This window comes from Lissotriton helveticus, chromosome 5_1 (genome assembly GCF_964261635.1).
Source record: "Lissotriton helveticus chromosome 5_1, aLisHel1.1, whole genome shotgun sequence".
Lineage (NCBI taxonomy): Eukaryota > Metazoa > Chordata > Amphibia > Caudata > Salamandridae > Lissotriton > Lissotriton helveticus.
In genome coordinates, this window is record NC_136065.1 from 229401922 (window position 1) to 229415000 (window position 13079).

The 13079-nt window shown below is 41.9% G+C and overlaps 1 protein-coding gene across 3 annotated transcripts in view; it reads right to left on the minus strand.

Moving 5' to 3' along the window:
* The window catches only part of RABL6 (RAB, member RAS oncogene family like 6), a 418930-nt gene that overhangs the window by 379746 nt on the left and 26105 nt on the right, over positions 1 to 13079 (minus strand). For all 3 annotated transcript variants that reach the window (XM_078642071.1, XM_078642072.1, XM_078642073.1), the window contains exon 2: positions 10273 to 10407. In XM_078642071.1, coding sequence (XP_078498197.1) covers positions 10273 to 10407 — 135 coding nt within the window. The remainder of the gene's footprint in view (positions 1 to 10272; positions 10408 to 13079) is intronic.

The following is a 13079-nucleotide window of genomic DNA, read 5'->3' on the forward strand; positions in this document are numbered from 1 at the left end:
CTTATTGTCCAGGCGCTATGGTGAGACCTTGTTTTGACTCTATTGGCGGCGAAAGGGGAGGTTCGTATCTCCTGGTGAAGAATCTTACTGTGGGTGCCGGACGCTACAAAATGGCCGTCCTTGTTATGCTACGCACTGTTCTCCCGATCGCAGACGGATAAAATGGCGACGGATACACTTTGATAACGCAATTACCTGGAACATTGCAAAGCTTCCTGTTCTTTTCCGATCTGGTCTGCCCATTTGATACGATTTTTATTTGCCTTTTCCCGCTTCCTGATATTTGTGGCATACTTATGCTCAGGGCTACGTGATTCATGTGCATCAATGACGTTCTGTTCCTTGTCTCATCGTGGGGGGTTTTCCATCTTGCTCGGGTAGTTTGAGGGGCTGGGCCGTAATCCTGATTCTAAACTTGTTGCTTCTTGATGCTTATTGTCCACTTTGGTAATATTATGTTGACGAGGGGCGGCGGGGGAGGGGGCCGGGGGCCTGTATTGGGGTCCCTCCCTGTTTTAAATTTTCCCTATCGTGGGGCTTTGCTTCATTTTTTCCCTTTTTTCCTTGTTTTTTTCTTTATCTTGTGTGGAATATTGTCTCTTTCTCTTCTCTTTATCTCTCTTCTCTATATTTCGGGTTTAGACATGGGGCGACAGGCACGCTGCTAGGGGGGTAGGCCGTAGCCGTATGCAGAGGTGCAGGGTGGGGGGATAGGGGTGGGGTATTTTTGTTTTTCCTTTCTGTTCTATGGCCTTTATTTTTCTGTTTCACTTTTTGTTTTTCTTCTTTTCTTCTTTTTCTTTCTTTTTCGCGGGTCTGATTAGAGGTAACTCGCCGTGCGTTATTCTGGATTGGGTATGTGGTATATGTTTTATACTGTTTTCTTGCACGGCGGGCGGATATTGTTTGGGTGGGGACATGTAATGTTTATTTACTATCCTGTTTCTACGTCCTGACATAATGTCCTGCTTATGGTGATCCTGCTGCGAATATCCTTTTTCATGGGTGATTCTGGCCTTGGTGAGGTCTCATTGTGTGGCATCAGATCCTGCATTTCTTTCATTTAAAAAACGCAAACCTTCCCTAATCCTGTGGCCGTGTTGGTACTTAGGTCTCCTGAATTACAGCATAGATTTATGAGGTGTGCCTCCGCATTGCTCCTGTATTACATTGTTTGTTTATTCTACCTCTGTACCTATGCTCGACCGTGACGATTGGTGAATTTTGACTGTACCTATCTGATGTGAATAAAGGTTTTAAAAAAAATAAAAAAAAATAGTCTCCTCTCTCACTATACAGGGGAATGACAAAGGACAGACGTTCTTTCTCCATTAACTTTTTCCAATAGCAACCGCAGGTTGCTGAAAGATCAGCATAAACTGTCATAGTTTACATGACGATTTCAATTTATTAATACTGATAAAACTGTAGCACTTACTGTGGAAGTGTTATCAGTAAATGATAAATAAACACACTGCTAAATCAGTAGATTTTAATATCTTACTTCCCAAGAATCCCCAATATCTCCAAACCAGTAATTCCTAAATCATTAGGATGGTAAATATTTGATAGTGACCCTTTCTAACAAATATACCAACAAAATATGCAAGTTGCATTTATCACAAACCTACCCAAAATATGAAAACCTAATTAGCAAATTATTTAAATATGATATAAGAATTCACAAAAGTAGGACATCTCAAAAAGGTATACTATTTTTCAACGCTTGGACTTGGGTGGGATCTTGGCTGAATAATATTTAATTTTGTGAGTGCAAAATGAAAGGGAAAGAGTTGGGTTTAGCAGATTCAGACCTTCACCAGCTTTTCTTGGCAGCACAACTTAAAGGTATGGCAACTTCTTGATGCTCATTCAAGGAGGAGGCCCAGGGTCAACACTATGGAAAAGAAACTATGTAGGCTTCAGGAAGAAAGGGACTTGAGGCAGCACCTTAGTTCAAACAGAGTACTCTTATGAGCTCTCTTATCCGTCAAGTGTGCCATAGTATATCCCTCCTAACTTATGCTTGATCTTGGCCCAAGGTAGAAGATGAAGGCAGTGAACTGTGTGTTCTTCTCTAAGAACATAGATTTTTGCTCAACCTTAATTGGTCTTAACTCTCACTATCCCAAGACCTGGATTTCATAGATGCTGTCTTCGGAACAGTCCTCAATTGAGTAGGCATGTAGCATCAGAAAAAGGTCGGTCTTAACCTCCACTGGTACATAATATCTCCTGGACCTGACCCCCCCCGCGTCTAAGCTTTACATCAATCTGGTTTCCATCCTTTTATGGTTTGGATGGCCACAAAACTGTGGCTGAGACCTTCATTTCCCACACTACTAATTAGGGTAATAACTTAAAGTTATATTCCAAAGAATTTTTTATTTCTAATTTTCAATTTGGGTAATCAAAATTTATTTTTCGACGTTTTGTTTAATTTAAAATTCACAAACAATTACAATGTGTTTAAACCATTAATTCTAGTGTTTATAACATTCATCACCTACTCTGAATAGGTGAAACTTTTCCGTTGCAATTTAACTCATTTACAAGCTGAAACAACAAGTTGTTATAGAAATCTTAATTCCGCACCTGGATTTACCAGCCCCAGATTTACAGGGGGTGGTAACTTGGATGCGGAAAACATCTGGTTGCGATATTTTCCACACACTGAAAAAAGGATATACCTGAACACGGAGTTAACACACATAGGGCCTGATTAAGAGTGGTTTGTTAATTTTGCACAGGGGCCCGAATTACGAGTTAAGTGTTAAATACCTCATTCTTTGTCAAATTGCAGCAGGTCAAGCCTGCCGAAATTTTACTTGAGAAAAGCATACGATATTTACCGCATCATGTGGATTTTGGAGCTTTAGACACCAACACTTGCATTTTATTTCTCAGAAACTCATAATAGGTGCTATTTATCACACCTGATAAATAAAGTACCCCGTGGTATCGTTGTTTATCATGTGTGATAATAACATCTAAACTTGTATCACGCCTACAGTTTTTCTATGCGTGTCATGTACAGGTGTGTGATACATTTAATTGTTCGCGTGCAATATTAACACCCCTGGTTCAGCCTGTAATCATCCAGAATGGTATTGAAGCTGAAAACATGAGGTAATACTTTCAGCATCTCATGAGGGCAGACATGCCGAAATCATATCCAATTCTTGTGTGTAATTACCCTGCTCTGACACGATATTCTGCTTTATTTTAATTGTGTTTATATTGCAGTCTCTTAATTGTATCGGATGGACAATTTCCTGAAGCACATTTTAATGTGTGAAAGGCATTGGAATTAATTGAGGAAAGAAATCTGTTGATTCATATACAAATTAATAGTAGATAAACATGTGTTTCTAATCAACAAAGCAAATAATTTAATAGAAGAAGGATTGGTTTAAGATGAATCTATGAGGATACCTAATAAGAGCAAATCTAATAATAAGATTAGGAGGCAACAATTTAATGACTGATGATCAATTGAGTCAGTCAGCGAGGGAGTGCACCGCTCAGATACTCTTGGATAAGACTTCCATATATATAAATTAAGTCATTAGATATAGTGAGTGTTACGTGCCGGGGCCTATCGCGGGTCTATTCCTAAATGGATATACAATATATTAAATTCTGACCATCCCATAGGATACTAACTCATTACAAAGTAAGCGAGTGCTCCCAGCATCCTCTAGCTGGAGGTTTTATGTTTTATTATATGGTTGTTCATTTATTTTAAACACTGTCCAACATCAACAGTGGTCATAAGAGGTACTTTGGATTCAAATGTTGTAGAAAGTGTCGATTGGCATTCTGTATCAACACAGCTCATTTCAATAAATGCATTGAGTGTCACTGCAATTGAGTTTTAGCCTTCAGTTCTCTAGAGGAGTTCTATATTTTGCTAAATAAACAATTAGGTAAGAACTTGAACGAGGAAGTCTAATGAGGTGTTCGTGCCCTGATTACTGGTCATCAATATTCATTACTCTGAATCCAGGTCTTCCTCGCCCCCAGTCCATCCATGCAAAACTCTTGTAAGTAAGTGTGTCTTGTTAACAGTATTTCTTGGTATGGACAGGTCAACATGTGTGGAGGCACCATTTTACGAGGGCAGAAATGAGCCGAGTTTCATTTGAGGGGCAAGAAAAGCGATAATACAATGGAAAAATAATTAGGTGGCAATTAAACGTCTTTCCCAATACCCCTAGCAGATTAAGCAGATGTATTTCTCTTCAGAGTGTAATTAAGAAACATTTTGAGTCACCAGCAAGCAATCAGGACAATCTACAATTTCCACATGCTAACACATTACTCAAAAAGTCTTCTAAACCCCTCCCTCAAAAACAATTAACATTTGTGCAAAAAGTTATTTTCTTGAGTGACAAAACCACTTGGTGAAATGGAAGGAACATTGGGTCTGTTTCTCTGTACATACGGACACATCTCTGGATCTTGCCTTGATTCTGTGGTGAAACACTTCACAGAAGATACACAAGAACCGAAATGCTCATGAAACATTTCGATCTCATAATTTGTTACTGCTATAAGGGCACAATTATTTAAAAAAACAATTAACACAATATCTAATAAAAGAGAAAAAAAGTGTTTTGTACATTTTTACCTTAGTTCTTCCAGTACACAATTACAGCATTTTATATCTTTTTATATTGTATTCCTGTTTCTAGTTCACATTTTTCATCGGCGAGGGCTATGCCCAGTGAACATTTGCAAGGTTCTGAAGTAGTGTTTGCTTTTTCGTACGTTCTACCTCGAACACCAGCTCGGATCTTAAATTGTGGTTAAAATTCAGCTATGATAAAAAAGGCATATCAGAAATGCATAAGGCAGGTAATGCCAGGGTATTACCCGATCTATAATTTGGTTACATGTATCCACCCATACATGTAGATACGGCGCAACAAGCCTTTTTAAGCAAGGCTGGATAAATGTGTGGTTTGGATTCCGCTCTGAACAAATAAAAAAATACATTTTCAGTACATTGAAGCAGTTAACAAGCACATGAAGTTAAGACAAAGTCCAGTGTCCTGTGGAGAAATAGTTACATGTAGGGTAAACCCAAAGGTACTGGGTAAAAACGTATTATTTCATATATTTGCTGATACGAGGGTGTGATTAAACAACATCTCTTAGTAAATTAGTGTATGTATTTCTTTATGTATATTGTGAACATTTGTGCAATCATCTTTGTTTTTTAATATGGTCTACTGGGACCACCTTTTCTGTACTGTGGAGAAATAGAGCACAGCCCCCTCCATAGTTATACAATTTAAAAATGACAAAGATGAACATCTTTAATTAATGCACGCATGTTCCTTAGTATTTCACTTGCATTAAAAGCCATTTCAACTATGAACATAAAAGTTGCACAGCTAAGCTTTATTCAACAAAACAAAACTATGGCACACGGACTGTGCTCAATTTCCTTCACTCAGGGTGACAAATGCAAAAAGCACAATTGGTGGACAGAATTCTGAACAATGTCAAACATTCACCCCGGTACAGAGATCTGAGCCTAAATCCATTGTTTTGTTGCTCCCCATGCCTTCCCAGTTTAAACCCAATCATATGCAGGTCAGTCTTGATCCTGCTCCCCATAGAAACAGTCCAGCCTGAACTGCCAGGCCAGGTCCTCCCTGGACCGGAAACAAGCATCCTGCGACCGGTTTCGGCGTACCACCCCTGATCAGCGAGGCTAGCTTGACTCCAGTGGCATGGAGAGCACAGAATTCACATCTGGGCATACCCGTCCCACTTGGGGTGACAAATGTAAAAGAACAAATCAAATCATAAAATATTTATTAAGCGCGCATATCACTCGAAAGTCTCATGGCACTGGTGGATGACTGAGATTAACTTGATTTGGTGCATCAGATGTCAAACAGCCATGTCTTTAAGTTCTTACAAAAACAGGTGTGGTCACTAGTGGTGCGAAGAGATAAGGGCAGTTTGTTCCAAAGGGACAGAGCAAGGAACGAGAAAGATTTCCCTCCACAAGTGGTGGTACGAATTCTGGGAGACGAGAGGAGTGCTTGTTTGCAGGATCTCAAGATTCTACAGTGTATTTCCAGGAGCTAAAGAGGCATAGTCGCCAGTTTCAGAGTTTCAAAAACAAGACATGCGGTATGCACCGGCAGAGTATCCACCGCGATTGACGGACAGAATGCTGGACAATGTCAAACATTTAACCCAGATCTCTTGACTGGGGGAGAATGTTTGATTTGTCATTTGTGTGTCTTTTGCTTTAATGCCCTAAGTGCTCCGGATATACCCAGAAGTGGGTCCCGGGCTAACTGTGTCACTGGATTCAAGCTGGCCTGGCTGATATGGGGTGATATCCTGAAACGGGCACCAGGATGCTTGTTTCTGGTCTAGGTAGGATCTGACTTGGCAGTTCAGGCTGGGCTGTTCTCATGAGGAGCAGGGTCAAAACTGATCTGCATATGGCTGGGTCAAAACTGGGGTGGCTCGGTGAGCAAAAGAACGAAGGATTTAACCCAGATCCTTTGACTTGAGGTGAATGTTTGATTTGTTCTGCATTCCGTCCATTATTTGTGTGTCTTTCAATTTCCTTCACTGGCTTCTACGAAAATCCACAGGGACTTAATGTGAGAAAGCGGGTTCTACTTCTCGGAGCAATGCCTCAGTATCAATTTAGTAATCAATCCAGGAAAGCTCAATGACACATGCACGCTCTCTTTAAAATGGTTTCACTTGAGGTATATTCAAATTACAAAACGAAGGAGTAAAACAAACGAGGTGTGGTGTGTCCCATTCAAAGTTGGGAATCCTCTTTAACCTACTTTATAAACGTGGAAAGAATAACGCATGAGACCCTAAATGAACAAAATGTGGCCAATGCTCTGTCCGTTCCCTTATTAAGATTTAATTTCTTTAGTGATGTTTGTCAATATTTCACTGGAAATCCAAATCAAGAAAGTGGTCAACAGGATCAAGTGCATTACAAGATTACTGCATAATTCCTTCCGCTGCCCCCAGTACTCTTTGCCACACTCTGGAAAATTAGAAACCAGAAAACGGAGGTAGTATTCACAACCAAGTACATGTCATCAATTTGCACTTGCTGTTTGCAGGTTTAGCCAATTCAAACTATCGATTTTATGGGTACTTTCTATAAATATTAAGTTTCTATGAGAAAACAGAGGCGCTGGTGATGGATTGGATTTTTGATATATCAAATAGCCAGTACAAAACAATCAAACGGCAGTCACCAATAATAAAATTAATTCAGAGAACATCCTGCTTTCTAACCCACACTGGCGAATTCCAAAGTAATTTCTGAAATAGGATGTTATGTCGACAGCCTACAGCTATATACCTTCTTTAAAATGGCTGCACTCCACCTATTGGCAGGGTTTATCCACAGGCCCATTTACTAAAACACATATGGAGAGTTGAATAAACTAGCATAGAAACAGGTCTCTAGAACAAAGTCGGTTTCAACATGCAGGCCACTCCCTGGGTTATGACCACAAAAAGCCAATCGGTCTGGTGTTGGCTGCGAGCATTTTAGAAAAGTAAATACTGGTTTAGGATTTTGTAAAACCATATTGTTCTGGAACCTGCCAGGCCCTCATCAGTTCAATAAGAAAACTTTGGCTAAAAACATTCAACCCAGTGCCACATGCTTTGTGTTGTAGCCGGAAAAAGATCAAGCATCTGCAATCGACCTCGCATATACGCGAGTTAGAGCTATTGGCATTGTAAATGACAATGCCTTTTGTTAATGTTTTGGTTTTTAAAACCTAAAAAAAGGCATTGTCATTTACAATGCCAATAGCTTAAACTCTCGCAAATGCAAGACCTATTGCATTCGAAATGCTTGAAGGTACTCAGAGTTGCCCCTTTCAGTCTCCCATGGACTCTGAAGAAAGTTTAGCTACAATTTAAATAAACAAGCCGGTGGTCACAACAGCGCACAAGAGACCCTCCTGGCCTTCTGCAGCAAGAGAAAATCATTAAAGAAAATAGTGCTTACTGACTAAAGAAGACGTACTGTGTAACAACCGTAGTAAAAGGGCCAGTCCTCATGGGAGGTTACAAATGAAGAAAAGGCGGTGCTAAGGAGCGACTAACAAGTCTAGTAACGAATCAGAAGACAACATTTACGAAGGACAATGACACAAGCCAATGACAAATATGGGCAGAGAGTGGGCGGGGATTCAAGCGCATACTCCAATACAGTATGGCTTGAGGAGCAGCGCATGCGCTGCCTAGGCTCGACCTAAAAATGTGAATGACACATTCAGATATAAATATATTAGCACAATCAAAAGGTCTTAGCTAAAGCCAGATTTAAAAATGACTTTGCCAAAAAGACCACCAACAGTAAGCACAACTAAGGTATCTGGCAAAACCAAAATCTTTGCAAAGATGTCTCTTGCACTGGGATTTAGAGATAAGGAGTAAAGATTCACCCGGACAGCTGCTGCCCAGCTCCTCACGGAGAGACTGTTGAATCTTCTGCAGAAAGGGCATGAAGCATCGTGGATGGCAGTGTAATCAGGATTTTTCAACTGAGAATCCAGGTTTACTTTGCCCCATTTTTTCTGATTGCACTGTGTGGTGCTGCTAAGCAGTGAGTGGACAACTAGATAGGTGTTTAGAGAATGCGGTGTTTCTGCAGTACTCCTAGTATTTTTTGGCTTCAGCAGCACCCTAAGGGTAAAACCTACCAGCAATGCTAACTACAATAGTTCAGACCGCTTTTAAAATGCTTGGGAAATGTGGAACATTCTCCAACATATTCCAGGACTGAAGTCACAATAATAAATAAGCCTCCAGGACTATTTTAGGGAAGCTGTCCTTTACCCAAATAATCTAGGACTGTAAATAGCCTTGCCAACATCCACAAAAAACTCTGCTACCTAGAGGACACAACTGAACTCAAATCTTTGTTTTAAGCCATAGAAATCCAACGGTTTCAAACAATCGGCCTCAGGATGTTCAATGTGCGTGATGACACAGTGGCACAGTATGGTAGTTAGCTCATGGGAGCCTATGTAGCAGAGCCCGTAATGACAAGAAAATAAGGACGTCATTCCCTTGACCCAGGTGACGAGCAAAGGGGGTTGCAGAGATTACCTTCATGAGGTTATGATTATTTGCTGATGGAAAAAGTTCACTTTTGGCCTTCCTTCTGGACATTTTAACATCATTAGACAGGATCGAACAGGTAGTCTCCTGCCAATATCTATGCCAATTAAATGGAACCATCTTCGAGGACCTATCTCAAAAATAAACTTCCTAAGAAAATATTTATGTATTTTCACTTCTGACCTAGAAGGACCCCCGGCCCATGAGAGATGCAAACAGTTTTTCATACCCTATGATGTGCAGAATATTTTTCTTTACACTGCAGTCACTGCCTACTCCCTTCGCAGTCAACAGCAGAGCTAAATCATGCAATTGTTCACAGAGTAGACATGAGACTCCCTACACCCTTACCACATTCCTGTGTTAAAACACATAATAACCTGGCTGCATTCCCATGTATGTGGGGTATGTCCCCCGGGCACGGGCTTGCGAGTTCCCAATGGGTTTCAAAAGTTATTCACGTTTTCTCAATTTTAAAATAAATCAAAGTACTCCACTTATGTTTCATTGAAGTTCATTGTATTGTTATGTCACAACACTATCTTCTTGATCAAACGTTTGAACTGCACTTCCCAGAATGCATTATTGACGGTTTACGACATTCATTTGTCCCAATGCATTTCAATCATTTTGGCCTTCATCAGGGGACGATCTATGGATTAAAATTAACATATAGCACTAAATGGGAAGGACCACTGTGTGCCTGTGTTGTCTAACAAATCAAAAGGTAAGGGGGTGCCCAAATAAAATGTAAAGGTGCCGGAGTTTTTTTTATTGTAAAACACATAAGACATGGTGCATAGTAAATTCTCAAACAATACACTGTACCCTCATTTAAATGTACTCACATTTTTCAGAGCAAATTATTCCACAGACCTCCATCGCCACTTATCGTTTGTTCTCCCTGTTTACATTCACTGCCTCCACCCATGTTTTACCACATATCGTCTTCCAACATATTAAAGCTCCCACTGCCTTCAGCCCCTCCTTACTCTGTCAGTCTCACCATCCACAGGACCCCTATTATCTGCCTTCTAACTACCCTCCTCTTGTTACACCATACAACCACCCACTGCTGCATGCTCTCACTTGGCAACTGCCTATGGTTTCATTAGCCAGCCTTACTTTTGTAGTTCCAGTGGATGCTGGTGACCTGGATCTCCTGTGTTGGGATGTAATCTTCGACAAACTTCTTTCCCTGGAGCCGGTGCCACAAAGTGGTTTTTCCTGTGTTCCTGTCACCACGGATGACAATTTTCACTGCAGAGTGACAAATGTAATAAAAAATTTTTTTACTTATCAGTTCAACTTCAAATTGAGCGCAAATAAACATTTTACCATGTTTTACTGGCTTTGCCTGTAATCAAACACATTCAATTGTGATGTAAAGAAAAGTTCTTTACCTCAAGGCATTTAGCGTTCTGAGTCAGAGAAGCACAGGGATGTACAAGTTACTTACCTTCGGTACCAATATAGCAGTAAGAAACATAGGTTAGTTATAGATTCCTTACCTGAGAATCCCCCCCAGGCATCAGACTGAATCCGGAAAGTTTTTCCATCAGCAGTACCTCTGCCTGTCGGAAGGTGGCGTTGGTCGGCTCCGCGTTCGTCGTTGGTGTCGTGTTGGCGGGATGACGTCGCGGTAGCTACTTAGACGCTGCCCTTGCATGCAAAAGTCAGTTCTGTATACGACTTTCCGCGCCAGAAACACAGAGCCATGCAAGACACTGACCACTGGTGCACAAAACTAGGGCCCTGAAAGGATATCTTGAACCCTAGAAATCAGTTCGCAGAACGGGGAGGATGTGTGGGGCGGTAAGTAATCTATAACTAACCTATGTTTCTTACAGATATATCGTTACCGAAGGTAAGTAACTTGTTCATCTGAAAGACAGAGTTAGTTATAGATTCCTTACCTTAAAATAAATACCCCAGCAATACCAACCCCGGAGGTGGGTCTGAAACCAAATTCAAACCAGAAAGTCCTGGAGAACCGAACGGCCAAAGAAGCAGTCTCTCCGGACTTGGCTGTTGAGGCAGTAGTGTATCATAAACATGTGCAGCGAGGCCCACGTAGCTGCCTGAAAGATGTCATTTAGAGGAACTTCTCGTCCCAAAGCAGTAGTGGCTGCGGTCGTTCTGGTGGAATAGGCGCTCAGCTCCACTGGAGGCTCCTTCTTTGCTAAGGAATAGCAGGCTTTGGTACACAAAACGACCCATCTGGAGATGGTCCGTTAGTGTATGGCCCGACCTTTCTTGGCGCCCACGCAGCCAACAAAGAGCAGGTCATCCACCCAGAACTGTTTGATGCGATCCAAATAAAAAGAAGGAGCGCTTTTTGAGTCAATACGGTGGAGCCTCTCTTCCTCTTTCGAACGATGCGGAAAGAAGGTGGGCAAAGTGATGGTTTGCCAAATGTGAAAGGTGGTGACAATCTTTGGAAGGAAGGATGGACAAGTCCTGAGGACAACTTTGTCCGGATCCACAGACAGAAAAGGAGGCTTTGATGAAAAGGCCTGGAGCTCATTCACTCTTCTGGCAGATGTGATAGCCACCAGGAATGCAGTCTTAGAGTAAAAAGCCTCAAAGGACAGTTGTGAAGCACCTCAAACGGAGAACACATTAAATTGGTTAAAACTAGATTCAAGTCCCATTGAGGCATAACGAAGGGAATAGGAGTAAAGAGATGTGTTATGCCTTTTAAGACGGCTGATAGAGCCCAGAGCAGAGCCCTGCTGGGCCAAAGAGAGAAGGAACAATAGAACCTCAGAATGAGGGGCAGAAAGGGGGTCCACAGCCTTTGCTGTGCACCATTCCACAAATTTGTTCCACCAGCAGATGTATACCGTCTTAGTGGAGGGACGCCAGGCTGCCAAAATTACATCACAAACTTCGGGGGGCAAGTCAAATGATGTCAACTGGTACCGCTCAATCTCCACGCAAGGAGGTGGAGGCTGGACCAGTTCGGGCGGAGGACCGTCCCCTGCTGCTGCGACAGAAGATCCTCCCGAAGAGGCAGCCAGATCGGAGGATCGATGACCATTTTGAGCAGCTCCGAATACCAGACTCCTAGTGCCCAATCCAGAGCCACAAGAATGAGATGGGCCAAGCCGCGCTTCAGGGGTGGGGAATTCCTATCTCCCGACGCCCGAGACATCTAGATTTCTTAGGAGGGCAAGAGGTTTTAATTTGTATTTTGTCCAAAGGACAAGTAGACAGTTTTATGGTAATCTGATGCACAGCTGTTCAACCCTGTAGGTCACAGCCAGTTAATAAGTTGCTCTGAGCAGTTTATTGGCAGTGAAAGGGTCAATGCTAAAGCTGGGGCCTGCACTTTAATTTCCCCAGAGCAGAACAACAAAATGATAAAGCAGAGCTCAAAGTTGGAGCTTTGCTTTATTTGCTTCAAGCATGAGACAAATATCGAGCTTCTGCAGCTCCAGTACACTCTTTACACCCGGTGCCTGAACCTGCTAACCCCACCCCACCCCACCCCCTCCGCTGCCCTCTCCGATAACCCTGACCCACTCCCCTTAGCCTCTCATATCTTATGTCATCGAGGGCTTACAATAAAGCTCATTAGTTTCCCCATGGGCTTTCATGCAGGCCTAAGGCCACCCCCAATTCTGTTCTTGCACTAGGCCTCTCATCTCACTTTGTGCCTGCACCAGGGGCATTGTGAATACAACGCTGTAGCAACTACAGCAGCTGTGGAGTTTTTGATGGGCCTCTTCAGTCCGCTGGTCCGCAGACAAAGGCCCATAATGGACTTGAAAGGGTGGGTGAGTGAAAGGATGGATGAATAGATGCATGCATGAATAAGTAAAAGGGTAGATGTACAGATGCATGGATGAATATGTGCAAGAGTTGATGATAGATGCATAAATTAATGAGTGAAAGGTTGAATGGATAGATGCATGTATGAATAAGTG